At 60.1% G+C, this 18,873-nt stretch overlaps 2 protein-coding genes across 3 annotated transcripts in view; both read right to left on the bottom strand.

Moving 5' to 3' along the window:
• Nucleotides 1-4,486: 4,486 nt before the first annotated feature.
• QRFP (pyroglutamylated RFamide peptide) lies at nucleotides 4,487-4,897 on the bottom strand. The gene has a single exon (XM_032866383.1). It carries the CDS (start codon nucleotides 4,895-4,897, stop codon nucleotides 4,487-4,489), a length of 411 nt encoding a protein of 136 aa, XP_032722274.1.
• Nucleotides 4,898-14,550: 9,653 nt separating this feature from the next.
• FIBCD1 (fibrinogen C domain containing 1) overlaps nucleotides 14,551-18,873 on the bottom strand; it is a 29,493-nt gene continuing 25,170 nt past the window's right edge. For both annotated transcript variants that reach the window (XM_032866385.1, XM_032866384.1), the window contains 2 exons: nucleotides 15,297-15,476; nucleotides 14,551-14,846 (listed from right to left, as the gene is read on the bottom strand). In XM_032866385.1, coding sequence (XP_032722276.1) covers nucleotides 14,587-14,846; nucleotides 15,297-15,476 — 440 coding nt within the window. In that variant the 3' untranslated portion in view covers nucleotides 14,551-14,586. The remainder of the gene's footprint in view (nucleotides 14,847-15,296; nucleotides 15,477-18,873) is intronic.

Raw genomic sequence — 18,873 nt, forward strand, 5'->3', positions numbered from 1 at the left:
CTCCCTCCATGCCAGACATAGGCCGGTCCCAGAGTCTTCACGGCACCTCCTAGGCAGAGCGCGTTACCTCATTTTCTTGACACCCAGCCATGAGGTTACCGCTCCTCATGGCGCATAGCATCACGTGCCAGTCACCGTGGCGGCTGTGCCCGTGGGAAATACGGGTCTTCTCTCAATTAGGAATCTTGCGGGTGCCGCTCACGCTTCAGAAACTTTCCTGGGTCTGGCGGTTCTGGAACAGCGGTTCGTAACCTGGTTAGGCCACAGAAGCCCTGGAGAACTTGGCGCACCTGGCTGCGGCCCCAGGAGAGAGCACAGAGGTGCATACATGGTCTTCGGAGCCTTGCGAGGCCTGACCTCGAAGCCCAGAACCGGGGAGCGGGGTCAGGCCTGCCATCTGGGCCAGCAGCTGCTGTCGCTGTCGTCCAAATGAAACAAGCCGAAATGTCCGAATGGGAGCGAGCGAGCACTCACAGAGCCTCGGAGCGCAAACAGCCAAGAGGAGCGCCACGCGCGGCGGGTGCCCGCAGGGTGGGGTAGGGCGAGCGGTGGAGACGGACGAACTCGTGGCAGCCCGGTGTCCGTGAGCCTCGCCCGTGCAACGTGAGCGGGAGCAGCCGGACGGTCGGTCGTGCTGCCAGAAGCTTCCATCTGTTTAAAGCAGCACGCTGGTCTGTGGTCTGGTGTTGGAAGTCAGGACGGAGGGTCATGCCTGGTTGGGGCGCAGGGGAGCTCGGGGGGGGGGCAGATGGTGCTCTGTTTCCTAGTCTCGGTCACGCGGACTGATGGGTGTATCACTCGGGGACAGTTTATTGAACTGCACATTCCCCATGGGTGTCAGATTTCAATGAGAGGTGTTCGCTTGTTTGTTTAAGATGTATTCCTTTGAGAGAGCGAGAGCATGGGCAAGGAGAGGGAGGGACAAAAGAAGCAGACTCCCCGCTGAGCACAGAGCCTGACGCAGGACTCGACTCCGGGACCCCAAGATCATGACCTGAGCCGAAGGCAGACGCTTAACCCACTGAGCCATCCGGGCGCCCCTCAGTGAGCATTTTCTTAAAATTACAGCTCGTATGCATAAGCGTGCACTACAGATGGGCTCTGTGTGACCACGTGAAATCCTCTGTTTCTTTAATGAGGGAGGTTCTGTCCCTGTCCTCATTTAACATGCCAGGAAGCTGAGACTCAGAGATGTGAGACGGCTTGCCCGAGGTCACACATGCCACCATACGCCTGCTGTGCCGGGCCAACTTGTTGGCAGTGCAGATGGCCCCAGCATGACCAGCAGGGCTTGCACCAGAGTCCGGCTCCTCCCTCTATCATGGAGTAGAAGAAGTCAAGACTTAGAGCCAGCCCAGCTTCTCTGGTGTCAGGATGTGCTACAAGAGATATTCCCAAATTGAGTGTCCTGAGGAATCGATTTTTTAAATGTTCTTGGCACAAGAGAGAGGCATCAGGTGGGACAAGACTGAGCAACCGTCGTGTCTGTCCATGCCTGCCCTCACCGCTGATGGCTTCCCACCCTCTTGGGCGGGGCCCCAGCCCTCTGCCTGGAGGGTGACAGCATCTTTTCTGGGTTGGGGTCTTGAGTGGACTCTGTTATCCAGTGTCTCCAGCCCTGGGACAAGGGACGAGCTGGTGGCTTGTTTACTAGGACAGCTGCTGGATGACTTGCTGCCCCATGAGCCTCTTTCTTTCTTACACGTTTTTAGGAATATTTCAAACACATGGGAAAATTCAAGCAAAAACATTCCCCCGGCAGTTTAATAGCTAAATAGCTTTTAGATCTGCACCGCAAGAGGAAGGCTTTGTGTGTGTCTTGTGTAAACAGTGAAAGGATGCAGACAGCTCTCCGGCGTCTGGGCTGGGGGAGACAGCATTGCCATGCCAGGTGGAGTGAACCCAGACTGCCCAGAGGAGCTTAATCTGTGCTGGCAAAGTCAAGGTTTTCCGAGGAGCCTCACCTTCACTAATCTAGAAAGTGATCTTACCCACCAAGGAGGGTACAGGTGGCACGACAGGCCCCCAAACCTCAAGCAAGCCTCGCTGGGGTGGAGCGAGGGTTAAAGAGGAGAGGTAGCCAGATACAGCGGGAGGGATTTAACAGAGCAATGCCCTTAACAGTTCGATCGTTTGGATTTTCAGGGTTATTGAGCTTGAATGTACAAGCAACTGGAAGGAATAACTTTGTCGTTGATTGCTGCTGAATGATGAAAGTCTAATGATAGGATATCCACTCTCCTGAAAGCCCTCCCCACTCCTTTATCTCTGATTTCTCTAAGGTTAATCTCATCCTACGAAATTAGAAACCAGCCAGTATATCCCCAAAGTGTGTGTAAACACGTGCGGGAGCATCTCAGCCTCGGTGACCTCCAAGTGCTTGTAATTGGTGACCACAGAGGCGGCTCCTTTTGTTCTAAGAGGAGAAATGGGCAGGCGAGGCTCACCCAGGGACCCTGCTGCAGAGCGTCCCTCTGCCCTTGGCCTTTGGTGTGTCCTGTCTCGCCTGGTCTTTCCACGAGCCCTGTTCTCTGGCTTCTCTCTACATGAATGAGCAGAGGGCGGAGTGATCCAGCTTGCGGTCCCCACCCCCAATGCCCGGCCCCCCTCCCAATAAAGTGGAAGTGAGCACAGACGGGTGAGAGCCTGGGCTGGGATCACACTTCCTTCACTTGGCCACTTTCTTCACAGCTGGAGCTGTCCTTTATGGACACACTGGGACTCATTTTCTTGAGGTTTGCCCTCTGTGGCTTGAGGGCTGAGTGTCTGCCTCTTTGATCAACAGACGAAGACCCTGGGATGTGTTCTATCCCCGTCAGACTGTCACAATAGGAGGAGGCATCCTGGCTCATCCCTTCCCTGGACAGTGATGGAGGCCAAAGAGTATGACGGGCCTCCCAGGCTCGGTGTCGCTGTCTGGCCCCTCTCCCGGTGGGGCCCGTGTACCCAGGCGTAGGGCAGAAGCAGTGAGGAGCTCCGGGAGAAGGCAGCTCGCTTTAACATAAGGGATGTTCTGATTCCTGTCTTCCCGGCCCGTCCTACCACCCAATTTCCGCACTCCCCGTCAGCTTGGCTCTTTTGTAGCTCCGATCTGTCACCCCTTAATAAAGTGGCTTTCTGGCTGCCGGGGATTGAGAGCTGCTACCAGGGAAGGTAAGTCACTAATAGAATGGAAAACACTGTGAAATGCTCCAAGGTGCCAAGCTGGGCCCAACCCAGTGTGGTTCTAAAAGGCTAATAAAAATCCACCAATTAATTGTGACAGCTCAATGGAAAATTATTCAATTGTGAACAGGGCCAAGCAGCAGCTTGAAAGAAGGAGGGGAGATGTTGCCATAGTAACATCAATCCAGGTTCTCATGTCAGCGGTGGAAGCCAGCCCGGGAGTGAGCAGCATCAGACTGGCGTAGCCGACGCGGGGTGGGATGCGGAACACAGCAGAGCAGCGCCCGAAAGAGATGCTCTTCCTCGCCCCGGGCTCGCAGCCACTCCAGGCTGAGCGCGGGCCTCCCCTGGGGTAGAGAAGTTGTTTTCAGAATGCTCTTTGCTATGAGAAAACCAGGGAAGGAGCAGTCGAGTGCAGGAGGAAAATGCACCCTGTATTGTGTTTCCCTCTACCCTTAACCGTGGGTATTTTACCAACTGCCAATTAAGGGGCTGCCGGGACAGGTGTGGATACAGGCAGCACAAGCTCCATGTCCCCGGAGCGGAGGCAGTGGCAGCTCAGGAAAACGGAACTGCTGGGGCCCAGAGGACCTGTAGGCAAGAGCCAGGAGGGCCTTCCATTGTGGTTTTGCAGTTAGAATTTTTATTTCAAAAGATACACACAACACATTCCTATTCCGAGCATTTGAAAGGCGACGTTGCTCCAGCGAAATGAATTCCTTCCTTGTTCATCTCCCGCTAGACTGCAGGCTCCGCAACACGGCGCCACCGAGGACAGTTATCAGAAGGGAATGGGCAGCCGGTTCCGAATGACATCTTGACACCACAGTGGGGTTTTCTTGCCAGAGGGGTCTTGTGTTAATGGGATGGAGAACAAGATTTTTTTTTTCTTTAACTTTCAGAACCATCCTCTCTACCCGGTGGGACGTGTTCACTCAGAGTTGCACTGTGGATGTCCGAGGCAGGCGTCCCCGTCGAGGCTGTCAAAACTCTGGTTACCCCACTGCCATCAGCAGCCCACCTGCCTTCAGCCTGGAGCCCACACAGCCGGCCCTGCCTATCCACATTCACGGCCCAGGGGAAGGGGGCGGGGACGGCTACCCCAGGACCACGCTTCCTTCTTCCCAGGGGTACAGCTTGCTTTGGGCCACCTCCTTTTTGATCCCATCTGGTCTTTTCCTCGGTGTCCACTAAGTGATCCTACTGCTACGAACTCATGACAGTCATCCCCTCGCCTTCTTAGTATCCTGATCTTTCGGGCTCAAGGAGAAGACAGGAGGGGGAGTGGTAGCCGGGAGGGTCCAGGGATGCCCCGGCCCCCTCACCGCCGGCCAAAGCGGAAGCTGAAGCCACCTTTTTTCCTGCTGTAACTGCTGAGCTCCTCGGCCAGGGTCCCTAAAGGGCCGTTGGCCTTCTCGCCGTCCGCGGGGAGGAAGCCAGTAGCCTTGCTGCCATCATCCTGCCTCCCGAACCGGAACGTGAAGCCAGGGCGTTGTTGGCCCGACACCTGCAGCTCCTTGGCCGTGACCAGCAGGCCGTGCGGCTGTGGGGTCCTCGGCCACCCAGGGGAGCTCCGTGGGGGGGGCATGCGATGTCCCCCGGGCAGGTCAGCCCAGCTCGTTCCACCTCTGACGCCTCCCACGGTGGCAGCGGGCTCTTCTCTGTCCAAGAGAGGAAGGCAGGCACCCAGCGGCAGGAGGAGGAGGCACGACAGGGCGTGCGGGCTTATCATCTGGGCCGTAGGAAGAAGAGAGGAAGTTACCGGCTGCACGCGTGGGCCTTGCATGACAACTTGTCAACAGTGTTTCCCAGGGCCTGGGCAGCCATCAAAGGCTGGTGGCTCCACGGAGCCCAACTTGCAAGCAGCTTGAGGAAGTGTCACTATGCTGGGGGTCAGGCCTTTATTTTCTTAGCAGGCTCAGGAGCTGATTGCGCCAATTAGGCTGATTCTCCTCTCCTGCAGTCCCCTGCATCAGCTTAGCATTCAAATACCCCCGCTGCTGGGACGGCTTACAGCCGCGCACCGTGCACCGGCAGCCCCCGAGTGCTATGCAGATTGGAGCTCGTTCTTTTTTAATTTTAATTATTGATTCTTGGGCCATATCGTCTCAGAGCCACAGGGCAGAAAATTCATAGCATCAATTTTGGTTTCCAACTTGATCATAAATGGGTCTGGCTAACCTGTGTCGCCGGGACACTCAGCTCACGTCCCTCTAACATGGAAAGGAGTTGCGTCCAGGCCTGACTCAGACACCCACTGGGGAACGAGCATGTGGACGTGGCGGGGCTGCCGAGGCTCCCTACGAGCTCCGTCTGTGTGCGCGGCTGCGTGTCCTCTTTACAACAAGCTTCGTTTTTAGGCCCTGTTTACCCCAGGTTTTCAGGCAAGAAGACTGTCAGGAAAGCCAAGTGGTGCCTGGGCCACACAGCGGGCAGTGGAAGCCTGAGATTCGGGATTCTAACGGCCAGACAGCGTCTTGGTGTGCCAGGCCCGTGGGCAGTGCTTCCTGGCGCCCTCCCGCTCTGTCCTCGCAGCCCCGGCGCAGGGCGGTCTTCCCCTCTTCTGTGGGGGAGGCCGTCCTCGAACAGGGGACTTGCCCAGCGTCTCACAGCGAGCGATGCAAGAGACAGCTGGGGTACATGCCCGGGTCTAAGTGACTCAGAATCGCTACTCTACCCCACAGATGGCGGTCCGGGGGGATTCGAAACAGAAATAGAGCTTCCCCAAATGCCCCGGCTTTGACAAAAATTGCTCATTCCCTCTTAAAGGAAGCCTTTTTGGTAATGACCATGGAGCCGGCTGTTCTGAGGAGCAGAACTGAGCCTACAAGAAAGAGCCGGTTCTGGAGAAGAAGCACGGGCTCCCCAGAGCTCTTTCCAGAAATGGCTCCCTTGAAGACATTTCAAAGTGAACTCAGCCAGAAGGCTTTAAAAAAAAGTCATAAAAGCCGCCCTCCTCCCTACCTAAATCCAGCCCTCCTAACTCCCATCACCTCGTCCCCCGGGGCTGGAGCCAAGTCTGGCCTGCGGCGGGGAGGACTCTCCATCAGGCCCCGGGGACGCGGGGGGCTTTCCACCTGGTGGGCGACTCCACCTGGGGATGGCCTCCGGGGCTTGAGAAAAGGTGTACTGACGCATAGAGGAAGTGGCTCCTGTCCCCTTTTGGGGGTTCGTGGACCCTTCAAGAACATGGGGGAAGCTTGGGACACTCACCACCAAAAATTGGACCCCAGCATAAGCTGGAGCTTCAGGGCCCAGCATTCAGGACATGGCAGGCGAGGCACCCACGGGAAGACCAGGGCTGAACCCTCGAGGATTCCTGCTGGGGATGGAGCGGCTGGACTCACCGTGCTGCGGGCCTGCTCCCCGGGAAGGCTGCTGGGCAGGGCCCTCTGGGAGGTGTCTTGTCTGGGCGGTGTGGTTCCTGGCTTCTCCCGGCTTTATACAGGGCCCTGGGTGGATGGCCACTGCCGTCTGATTGCTGCACATTCCTGACCCTGGGATTCCATTGGGGATGCCGGTGGTGAAGGACGGGGCGGTGCGGACTGTGTTGATAAAAGACCCAACACAGACAGGATGTGGTCTGATGAGTGGAGCAGAGGGGGCTGCCCTTTGCCCAGAGGCCGCCTTTCTTGGAGGAGAGCGGGTAGCATCATTAAATCGCGGGCACAGACCCTCAAGTCCCTTGGAAGAGTTGTACATGGCACAGCCCCCCCAGTCCTAGCAGCCCTGCCTTTATCGAGTCAGCCTCACTCTTTGGAGAAGTGAGGGCGGTGTCCACGCCTCGCCCAGCCCTGCCCTGCCAGCACAGCCGTTCCGGTGGGCTCGGGAGGTCAGACACCTGGGAAGCCGGCATTTGCTTCTCACTCCCTCACTCCGGTCGCGCGGGAAGTTGTGTCAGGCGCCGTGGATCGCCAGCTCTGGAGCCTGGCCAGGGGCTGCGTGGGGCAGCAGGACGGCTGCTTCATCCTGCTGCGCCGTCCTGCTGCCCCACTCCTGGACGTGGAAGGGGTTTGGAGCCCCTGGCCTGGCCGATCCCCTCTCAAGCCCACGTCCCCTGGACCACAGTCGATGTGTTCCTTAGAAGGGAAGGCTGGGGTTTCCCACCGCAACCCCAGTGCCTGCCTGGGTGCCTGACACTTATTTGGGAAAGGAAGGACACACATGAGAAATGTTTTCAAAACTCGCTGACCCTCCACTGGGTGACCACGCCTCAATTTCGGAACTTCTGTTGGGAGGGTTTTGTGCCGTGGGGACGGGTGATGGAGAGGAAGCTGTCCACCCAGTGTGGGATTTGGCAAGGGTTGGGGGAGGACGGTCATGGTCATGGCTCCGGCTCTTCCCACAGCTGGAGCCACGATGGAGGGCACCAGCATTCATCACTCCCCAGGCATTTCTCCCCAGGACAACTCACGCCACAGTGGGGAGCATCACGTGTTGCCACCTGCACTGCCTGCCCGCAGTGATCTCAGGGTGCTCACCCCATGGTTACTCTGCCTGCCTCATGGAGCGACCCCAGGGTCTGCTCCCGGTACAAGGATCTGCATGGCTGAGCCAGGACGAGGTACCCGGTAGGGGCAAGTGCCCTGCAAAGGACGCTCGCAGCCCGGGCCGAGGTAGGAGGCAGGCGCCCATGGCAGGGGGAAGCATCTGTCTGGGTACCAGCGCTCTGGCTGGGCCGGCAGCCTGCAGCCCCAGGAGCCCCCTTCCCCTCCTGTCCTCCCACCCCACTGCCTGTGCCTGGGATGGGCACCTGTGGGGAGACCAGCCCAGCCAGGCCCCCAGACTCTACTACTCCCTTGGCCTCGATTTCCCCTCTCCTGAGAGCGAGCAGGGCAGTGAGGGGTGCAGGTGCCAGGTGAGGCTGGGGACGAAGCACGGAGGGTTCCCCTAGTCTCGGGGGGCCCTCGCCCAGCTGACTATCACTTCAGACCGTGCAGTGCTGGGGGTGCGGAGAGTCACTCCACCATCACACGGGAATGGAGATGGCCTCATGGGCACTTCTTCTCCCCCGTAGACCCGAGAAGGGCTAGAGGACATCCGCCTGCAGGGGGAGGGGCAGGACTGGGGCCCAGCGGGTCAGAGCCCTTGGCTGTGCAGGAGCAGGCCCAGCCCCCATCCTGAACCCTCTCCAGGCCCATCTGCAGCAGGAACATGGCTTGACTTTGGACCTGTCCCCTCTCCCCAGGCAGGTGTGGGGGGAGGGGACACCCCTGTGCCGACCAGAGTAGGTGCAGAGCCGCCTCCATCCTCAGGGCGGGGGTGCCTCTGAGGGGCTGGTGTGTGTGTGTGTGTGAGATGGGAGGCGCGGGGGTCACTTTATCTCCCAGCCAGTGCAGGTCTGGGGTGACTCTGGGTGATGGGATGTGCCTCAGTTCCCTTGGGTGTAAAATGAGAGCTTCTGGTTCCTGAGTTGTGCTTTGTGAAATTTCTTGGGGACAGCTGTGGAGAGTGGGGAGGGCAGGCGTGGGGTTGAGCCCTGAGGGCCACCCCAGACCCCCCCCGGAGAGAAGCTCCACTTGGGGGTTTGACACACCGAGCTCCAAGGTTCTGCTGTGAGAACCACCACTGCCCCAGGGCCCGTTCAGAACTGGAGGCCACAGAAAGTCCCGAGGGTTGGGGCCTGGGCTGGGCGTTGGGGCAAGGTTGGGTGCAAGTAGCCCACAGATTCCTCAGCTCCGAGACATCCTGTCCCCAGGCAGCAGTGCCTGGAGTCAAGTCTGATGTTGGATTTGGTGCCAAACTTCCCAACTCCTGTGCCTCTCCAGGTGTCCCCAGAACAGCTGGCCCAAAAGATTGTTAGTTTGTTTGTTTGTTTGTTTTAAGAGTTATTTATTTATTTATTTAGAGCAGGTGCGTAAGGGGTGGGGGCCAGAGAGAGAATCTCAAGCAGACACCACACCCAGCGCGGGGCTCGATCTCAGGACCCTGGGATCATGACCTGAGCCAAAACCAAGAGACGGATGCTCAACCGACTGAGCCACCCAGGCACCCCCGAAAGATCGTTTTTAAGTGTACTTCCTGGGCTCCCTCTAGGGAATGAGAAGTGGGAGAGGGGACAAGTCTGGGCCCCCAGAGCAGTGGCTGGGCAGGCTCTGGGCTGTGGGAAGGTCATGGACGGCTCAGGCCGTGCAAGTCAGAGGGCAGGAGGATCCATTCAGGCTCCGCTTCCCACAACAGAGGCTTTTCTCAGGGACAGAGTAAATGGGGTGGGGGTTGCCACAAGGTCCTGCTTTCCTACATCAGAGTGAGGTTCCCTGGGAAACTGCCCTAAACGTCAGGGCCAAGTCCCAGGATGTCCAACCAGACAAGCAGCCCCCACTGCCCTTGCTTCTCTGTGTGGGACTTTGCAAGAGTGGGACCTGTTGGGGTGACACAGCCTGGCTGTGTAAAGCCCACACCCCTCATGGGGCTCTTGGACCCCCCTCCTCCTCTACCACCTTTTAGCCACACATGAGGACCCAGAACGGGGCACCACCTCTGGCCACACACCAGTGGCCTTGGGCCAGTCACTCTCAGAGCCTCCGTTTCTCCACAGGCCTGGGGGTGGCAGGGGTGCCCACATTACAGCGGGTGCTGCGAGCTGCTGGGTGAAAGCTGGGTCCGGTGCAGTGCTCGCTCCACCAGAGCTGGCCGCTCCCGGTGTTCCAGAGAGCCCAGGCAGTGCCCTCTTCCTACGCTTGGGCCTCCCAGGGTCTGTTGTTCCCTGCCAGACTCCTGGCGCTGCCAGCTGAACCCCCGACCCCCCCAAGCCACGGGCAGCCTCTGCCCATGCCGTAGGACGTGCTGTTTATGGCTGAAACACAACCACCCCCATCAGCTGTGAAAACCCGTGGGGCTGAGTTCACGGAACCTTTCCAACTGGTCCCATGAGCTGAGGCAGAGCAGCTTCCCCCCGAGGGTCCCCCGGCAGGTTTGGTGTCTGAGGGGCCTAGCTGGACACCTGGAGCAGGTGTGGCCCGTGGTGGCCACGATCACCGCCGTGACGTCCCATGGACCTGACAGGGAGCTGGCAGGACCGAGTGCCTATCAGCCAGGGACACTGGGGCGGGGCGTCACGCTCTGTGAACAGTCTGGAAACTTCCAGCCGCCGGGACGGAGCCCTCTGTCTACCGCATGGCTGGAAGCGCAGACACCCTCCAGCTGCCTCCTCGGTGGGCCTGAGGGGGGCTCTGGCACAGCCATACCCCACGGGCCTCACACCGGCTCTCTGACGGGGGCTCTCGAGAAATGTCGGCTTCGGTGAAATAAACCCGGGGGTGGTTTTGTCCTCGAGCTTCGCGCTGGTTTTGTGAATGAACAGCCATCGGGGCTGTTGGTTTTTTGTTTTTTTAATTTATTTATTTGACAGAGATCACAAATAGGCAGAGAGGCAGGTAGAGAGAGGGGGAAGCAGGCTCCCCGCTGAGCAGAGAGCCCGATGTGGGGCTCGATCCCAGGACCCTGGGATCATGACCTGAGCCGAAGGCAGCGGCTTAACCCACTGAGCCACCCAGGCGCCCCCAGGGGCTGTTGTTTTTAATAAAGTCTCAACTCCTCAGGACTCCAGCCCCAGGAGAGATCCTGGTTGGGGCGGGGGGGGGATGCACACGGTCCTCCCCTGAGGCCCAGCCCCAGGAGGATGTCCCCACTGGGTGCAGCTCGGGGCGGGGCCAGGCCTCACCGCCCCAGCTGCTGGCCGGCTGTGCCGCCGCTACTGCTGAAGGATCTGCCTCAGCCTCTGCGGGGCACGGAGTTCTCCGGGAAACACTGTTCCTGAGATAGAAATCAAGACGGGAGCGACGAGGCAGTCCGGGGAAATGGTGCGGGAGGCGGTCGCGGAGCCTGCCCTGTGCGGGACGTGGGGCACCGAGAGAGGTTAGAGGCGGAGGCTCCAGCCGTGTCACCACGAGATTTAATTAGGGACAGGAACACACAGGACACCGCCCAGACCCGCTCTGTCCCGAACCGTGCTGGCCCCACGGCCACTCTGCGCCACCCCCAGCCAGCTTTGTGTGGACTGTCAGGCCCGCCTGTCTGCACAGCCGGAGGCTGGCCCCCACCGCCTCTGTCTCCACACGGTCCCACCACGGCCAGCCCCAGCCATGGTCCCGCCAGCCGCTTGGCCCCTGGGGGTTTGGGAACAGCTCTCTCCCTGCAAGCAGGTGGAGACACCGGCCCTGAGGAGGCCCGGCCCCTGGGACCAAAGCCTCATGTCCTTTGGCTGAGGTTGAGCATGTCTCCCCCAACCTGCACAGGACAGAGATGTGTGACTGACCACAGGCCTAGCTCAGGCCCCCCGGTCCCCCCATGCCTGCAGACACAGCCTCCCTCCCCTCCCGGTGTCGCCTGGCAGTTCCTGTTGACGTATCCTCCGAATCCTGGGTGAAAGGGCTCTGGCCCCAGCCAGGCCGGTCAGAGGCCGGTGTGAACGAGGGTGGCCGACGGTGGGCACGGGGGGACAAGGAGGAGACAGGCCTGCGACATGACCTCTGCCCCAAGACAAATATTTATGAAACCAATTCACATGTGGCCGCGGGGCGGGCGGGGGGATGCAACATGGGAGCTGCTCCTAGCGCCGTCCTGGTCTCCTGGTGGCCGGTGCTGAGGCCATCAGGGTGGAGACCCAGGAACCATCCGTCCTCCAGACCCAGCGAGCTTTGTGTCCGAGGTGTGGGGGCTGCAGAGCGAGTGCGGTCACCGGCCGGTTCCGCAGGACCTGCCTGTGCTGGCGGAAAGGAACCTTCAGAAGCTTTGTGGGGCCACATGCACTGCCCCGGGGTCCTGTGTAGAGACCCCTCTTCTGCTTGGCTCGCTCTCCTCATCAAAGGACAAAGGAAAGAGACAGGGACTTCGGTGAGTTCACATGGGATAGTGGGACCACAGGCCCCCGCCGCCAAGCCATCAGCTCGGGCCCCTCGCACACATTCGTCATCCGTCAGGCCTTGGTGGAGCTGCCTTTTGCTACTTGCTGTCCTCACACCCCCTCTTCCTGTGGTCACTGCCACTCACAAGACAGCCATTCCCGCGGACATCGCAAGGGGGGCTCCCGGAGGCCAGAGCCTGCCTTGCTCACCAAGCCCCCAGGGAACAGGTGTGCGGGGCTATCTGTGCCCTTTAGGAAGTGGGGTGTGCTGGCCTTGGCTGTCCCCACCAGAGGGCTCTGTGCCCAAGCAGCCAGCGTTGGATCTGGCCCAGGTCCCATGGCGGTGCCACTCCTGGGCTGGGCGTGGGGCTGGTGCTTTTGGGTAGGAAGGAACAGGTGTCTGCATGTCGGCCGGATGCTCCTGGAAGCCACCCTCGGCCTCCCTCCTGCCCGGCCCAAGCCCCGGCACGTCTGTTCTGCAGCCAAGCCCTGGCAGGAGCGCCCCGAGCTTCCTGGCGCACACGCACATCTGTGAATCCATTTACATCATGCTCACCAGGAGTTTGTTTGATGACAGATCAGAAAACGCCTGACACTTTCCAAACAGTGGCTGGCACCGTGAGGCTGGCAGCAGAAGCCGGCTCTAGCCTGGGGCTGATGGGGGAGAAGGGGGCTCCCTGGGATGAGGAGTTGGGGTCCCACCCGGCCTCTGCACTATGGCTGGGGGCCCCAGCAGCTTGGGTGGGGTGGTTCCCCTTCTAGAGGATGGAGAAGGGGGCTGGCAGGGGCCCTTCCCTTCATGTCATAAGGAGCCCCCCACACTGCCCCGGCCACCCCTGCAGCTGGGCTCCTCCCCCAGCACGGGTCACACTGGGCTGCGCCACCTGTCTCTTGGCCGCGTCTGTTTCAAGTACGGTGCCCACAGGGCAGGGACTAGGTGCCGTCCGGCACCCGGGCTGGCCTTGGCTCACAGCAGATGTCCAGCGAAACTTGGCTGAATGCCATGGCCAGGAGGAGCTCCAGGGGACGGCCTGGCTGGCACAGCGGGTCAGGCACACTCCGACCCCTCCTGCTGCCCCTGGCTGACTCTGACTCGCGATTCCTGAAGCACAAACTCTGGTGGGAGGGGGAGAGATGAGCCCCACGCTTCCCTATTTGCCCGTGTTCACCTGCCTCCAGGCGTCCTACAAGGAAACAGCCCGCCCTCCTGCCTGAGGGGGGCCCCTGGTGCAGCCCACCCCATCCCAGAACCTCTCAAACGGCCCATCAAATCCCCCCAGGTGGGAGCCTGGAAGACAGCCCCGTGCTTGGTTCTGATGGCGAGGGCATCAGGGGCCCGGCACTATCCATGAGGGGGGTTAGGGCTGCTCTTTTTGGCTGCTGACCTCAGGACCCGCAGTTGGGTAGGTGCAATGTTGCGGGGGTGGGATGATAGGACATTGGGAAGACTCGATGGAAGAGTGTGTCCAGTGTCTGGCGGTGCCTCAGTCCCCCTATTTGCCCAGTGAGTCCCTTCCTTCCCCCTGACCTGAGGTGGCAGCACCCATAGTCGCCAGTAGGGGGCGGCCTCCCCACTGAGACAGCAGTCTCTGGGCTGACCAGGAAAGAGCTCCCAGACCCTTCCTGGTCCAGCCTCCACCTTGCAGGCCTGATGCCAGGAAACCCCAAGACCCTGGAGTCCCTGGGAATTGGGGAGTGTGTGTGGGGGGGTGGTTCAAGCCCCACGGCAACCCAGGAAATAGAGAGGTCCTGACTGGCCAGGCCAGGAGGGAGCAGGACTTGCCCCAGCCTCCCACAGGCAAGAGGACAGGGTGGGGTGGGGCTCCGGCTGCCCCGGGAAGGCAGGAGGCTGGACACAGCAGCCCAAGTGACTGAGGACCTCCCAGGCCTGCGGGTAGAAGGCGGGAGGGGGGTGGAGCTCTGGAGAACTGGCCCTGGCCCCCTCGGACTAGGAGTCCCCACAGACAGCTGTGCCCCATCCTGGCCTGGAATGGTGGGATACGGCTGCCAGCCCCACACCCCGGGCAGCCCTCGCTGCCACCATTCCCCACAGGCCTTGGGGAGAGGTGGGAACCTGGGCACCATGGAAGTGAAGGAGGGAAGCCAGGAGGGCCGGGAGGGCAGAGAAGGCCGGCCTCAGACCTGACTCAGAAAGATCCAAACAGTCCCTCTGTCCGCTAAAAGGGCTACAGGGGTGCCACCTGCCCCTTCTCTGTGCCCCCCAAGCACCAGGGGTTTGGACCAGCCAAGTAGAGGGGCCGCTGGAGTGCCTGGCGGACTGCTGGCCCAGGGAAATCAGGACTCTTACCCCAGGAGCCAAAGTCTGGGCAGGCAAGATTTGGGGCGGTCAAGTGGGCCCTGCCCGAGGTCAGCAGAGGTCAACTGGGGGGGCGGGGACAGGGCAAAGGTGAGGTGCAGCCCCCCCAATGCAAGAGCAGTTCAGAGGAGAGGCAGGGTGGGGTCGGGCCGGGGATGGGGAGGGGTGAGGGGTCGGGAGTGGCGCGGGGTAGGGTTGGGCCGGGGATGAGGGGCAGCGGGCAGGAGTGGCGCAGGTGGCGGGCGGGCGCCGCGCCCATCTAGCGGTCCTCACGGACCGGCCGGATCTTCATCTCCGAGAACTTGAGCGAGTACTGCCAGCCCGTCCAGGAGGACCACTCGATGCCGTCGGCGTAGGAGGCGTGTGCGCCGCGCAGGTACTGCCCGTTGAGGTTGGACGTGTGGCAGTTGCGGTACCACCAGGCGCCGCGGTAGAAGGCGGCGCAGTTGTTCTCCGAGTGGTCGCTGTCGCGGTCCTTGGTGGTGAACCTCATGCCGCCATGCTTCAGGAGGGAGTCCCCTGCGCGGAGGCGCACGTGAAGGTGTGTGTCCCGGGGGCTCCCGGACATGCGGACCCTCACCCGGGCACGTGCACACATGTCTGTCCCGACACACCCAAGGTGTCTGTGTGGCTCGGGGGTCCCCACAGGGCCACCTTGAGGGTCCACGGGCTATCCCTGGGTCCTGGCGGTCTCTGTCCCCCCTCCCCCTCTTTCATACACTCCCTGTCCTGGCCACGCCTCCCCTTGAGAAGAGAAACCCAGCCTAGAGGGGTGCGGCCACCCCACTTGAGAGGTCCAACAGAACCCAAGCCCCAGGCATCCTGATTCCCGGCTCGGGGCTCACTTTGCTCGTCTGCAGAATGGGTGAACGACTCGGGTCCTGCCGTTTCATGCTGTTGGGGTGAGGGCCAGGCGGGACTTGAAGGAGGAGGCCAGAAGTGCCAGACCCCTGTGGCCTGGGATCCTACCTGCCGTGCCTGAGTAGTCGGCCACGGTGAGCGGGTACCCGTCTTCCTCGGGGTCCACGGAGAACAAGCCCACGCCAAAGCTCCCGTAGCGGGCATAGGCTGTGCTGTTGTCGAAGTCCTCCAGGTCCACGTGGAGCTCGTACGTGGCCTGTGTGGTCAGGGCGTGGATCCTCCTGAGTCCTAGAGTGGGGGGGAGAATGGCTGAAGTCGGGGGCTTACAAGGGGACCCCCACAGAGGGAACTGAGGAGACCCAAGAGCCCAGCTCACGCGGCTGGCGACAGACAGGAAGGTTTGCGCCGTCAGCCCCGGGCTGTGTCCCTCCTCCGGCCAGCCTGTGTTTGGCAGGAAACTGAGGACTCACCGTTTCTCTATTTGCTTTAAGTCATTTCCAAATGTTTGAGTGGAAGGTTAGTAGAAAGACGGCAGGAGTCAGAAGGAACCTGGAAAATCTGGGTTGAGGGTGACAGCACCTCGTCCCCTTGCTCCTTCCTACTCTAGGCTCCAGCGGAAGGGATCTGGTGCTTGTATGCACTTCCCTGAACCTGGCCTCTGAGTCTTTGCACATGCTGTTCCCTCTGCCCAGGACACTTTTCCCTACTCATCCCGGTTAGGTTTTGTTCATGTTCAGGTCTCAGCTCAGGAAGTCTGCCTGGCCTCCTGCCTGGATTGAGGACCTCTGCCCACTGGGAGCTCCCCGTCTCGGTGTTTCTCATTCTGTGTCCCCACTGACTATTTCCTTGTCTGCTCCCCCCCCACCCCGCCCCCCACACACAGCGTGGAAGCTCACGACTAACTCCCAGCATCGGAGTGCAGCTCGGTACACAGTAGGCACTCAACAAATGCTGGCTCAGCGGCTGAGCAGCGGAAGGCAGGGTCTGAGTCTCCTGCTGGCTCCAGGGCCTGGCCCCCGTGCCATCGTCCCTCGCCCTCCCTCCCTCCCTCCCTCCCTCACACACACGTTCAAGGTGCTTCCCTGCCAGTTTGATTACCTCTTGATTAAGAGGGCGTTTAATTAAAATTACAAGTTATCAGCATCTAGTGACATTTCATCAGCCTCTCCCTCCTGAGCTCCAGACACCCCGCAGGAGGGTCAGGGTATAGTGCAAGCTAAAGGGGCGAGAAGACCATGTGGCCCCTTCCCCACCCAGGCCGGAGGGAAGCCTCGAGCCCACGGTCCAGAGGCAGCGCTAAGGAGAGCCGCTCTGAGCAGAGTTAAAGGCCTTGTCCGAGGCAGACCCCGCCCAGCCTCTCCCTGCAGCATCCCCAACCCCCGCCCCATCCTACTTTCCCAGGACTGGGATTTGAGAGCAGAAGGGTCTCATCCCCCTGCCTCTCTCTGCTCCTCCCTGGGCTCCCCCTCTGGGGGCACGAGCGCACACCCCAGCTTGGGCACCTGTGCCACCGGCCTTCCGGGGCCGAGGTGAAGGGCCACGAGGGCTCCACATGCTGTAAAGGGCAGGCCGTGGACAACGATGACAAGTGCCCGCCCGCTGGACGGCCCTCGCAAATGCCAGCCACCGTTCCAAGCGCTTCGTGCGGCTTAATGAATCCAGTGGAATTAGAATGAGTCCAATTTAATTAAAGAATCCCTGTACAGCTCTTAGAACAGGGCCTGGCCCACTGCACACATTATCCAGGTGTTTGCTGCTGCTGTCGTGATCAGCGAGGCAGGGGCCCTGTTATCGCTGCCTGATGGGTGAGCCTGGGGCACCGGGAGGTTAAGGGACAGGCCCGGGTCACACAGCTGGGGAGTGGCAGAGCTGGGATTTCAACCCAGGCAGACCTGCCTAGACTCCTTGCTCTTACTCAGTTCTTGTCCAGCACAAATAATCCGATCCAGGGAGAGGGCAAGAGGGACACCAGCCCAGCAGGAACGCTTGAAGATTCCAGATTCCTTTCCCCCCCGAGTGGTTGCTGGTACCCAAAGGCCCACCATTAGCACGCCGTTCCTCTGGGCAAAGCCGTGCTCCTCCCCGTGCCCAGGAGGGGCCCCTGCCAGGGTGCCCTGAAGGAGGGGCAGGGTGGAGCCCTGAGGGTCCTCTGCTGTCTTCACCCTTCTTCCCACAAAGGCCACCTCCTTCCCTCGCTCTCCCTCTCTCTTCACTTCTTGTGTCTCTCCAACCCCCCTGCTTCCCTGGGCTCCTGGATGGTGAGCTGAGATCGGACCCCACCACCATCAGAGCTGGAGGGAGAAGAAAAATACTTAGACCCCCCAAACCTCTCACCCTCCCCCCCGACAAACTCCCAGATGGATTAAAGATCTGAACCTAACACAAACACTCAAAAGCATTAAAAAAACAAAAAGGAGACATCTTTGTAAAACTGGGAGGGAAAAGCAGGGCCTAAAACCCAGAGGACATGAAGGAAAAGACTGGCAAGCATCGGCTACATAAAATTTTAAATGTCTACGAAATAAGCAATAATTTTACAAAAAAAAAGAGAGAGACTGAAAGACAAATGACTGGAAGTAAATACATATCATGGGCACCTGACAAAGAATCAATAACCTTAATATATAAAGAGCTCCCATAACTCAATAGGAAAAGACAAAACACTAGATGGGAAGGTGAGAGGGGAGCGTGGAAAGGCAGAGGGAGGGAACAGCCGAGGGAGTTGAGGGCTGAGTTGACATTCTCCTCAGGGCTCCCTGTCTGCCAGGAGCTAATCAAGGCCCCGCTTAAATGCTTCCTCCCGCACCTTCCGTGGCCGCTGATAGATTTCAATTAAGATGTGGTGAGTGGCGGAGTCACCAACACTGGTCCAAGGAGGTGGGTGGTGATTCGGAAACAGGGCCCCCACCTGGCCACCCTTTCCCCATCTGACACACCCACCCAGGTGGGGGGAAGGGCAGGGGTCTTCCCACCCAGAAGGTCCTCTCCCGCAGCCCCTCCCCTGCCCCTGCTCTCACTCATGCAGTTCAGGGTGTAGTTTAAAGCTTGTGAATCCTGCCCAGGCTCCCTCCATCCCAAGACTCACACACACACCACTCGTTCTGGGCCTTGCTTTGCTCCCCCATAAAAGGGGAGGACAATGCAGGCCCATCCACCGTCTTAGGGTAGGTGCAAGGTGTCAGGGTCGAAGTCTACAGAATGGGCTTGGCATACAGGAGGTGCCTGCTAAATAGAGACTCGGGGTAATAAAGTTTTGTAGCTGGTCCCTGCCTGGTAACGGGACACGGGAGGCAAGGACAGAGAGGGTCCTGCCCTCGTGGTCCCAGGGTCGGGGAGAAGGACATTAGGCCAATGACACTGTAGATCACCACCCAGGTACCTCTGGCCAGGGGGCAAGTGGGCCCGGACCTTGTCCCACTCCTGGGACTGACCCCCTCTTTCCCCAAAAATTCCCCTGAAACTCCTATAGGCCTAGGACCTTCCCGACTCCCACCTGGGAGCCCAGCCCTCCAGATGGTGCTCACCACCAGCCACAGGCCTCACACCTTCTTCGTTCCCACCTCCTCTCCCTCCTGCCTCAGCCCTGCGGGGGAGGGCTCCCAGATACCCAGGCGTGGGGACGTCAAAGTGGGGCCCTGTGCTGTGGGGTGGATGAGCCCATTAACGTGGTGTATGTCCAAGGCTG

The sequence above is a fragment of the Lontra canadensis genome, unplaced genomic scaffold (genome assembly GCF_010015895.1).
Source record: "Lontra canadensis isolate GAN:19392208 unplaced genomic scaffold, GSC_riverotter_1.0 scaffold30, whole genome shotgun sequence".
Taxonomy (NCBI): domain Eukaryota; kingdom Metazoa; phylum Chordata; class Mammalia; order Carnivora; family Mustelidae; genus Lontra; species Lontra canadensis.

Excerpts from the sequence above, each read along its gene's own strand:
- QRFP (XM_032866383.1), bottom strand. The coding sequence starts at position 4,897 with ATGATAAGCCCGCACGCCCTGTCGTGCCTCCTCCTCCTGCCGCTGGGT.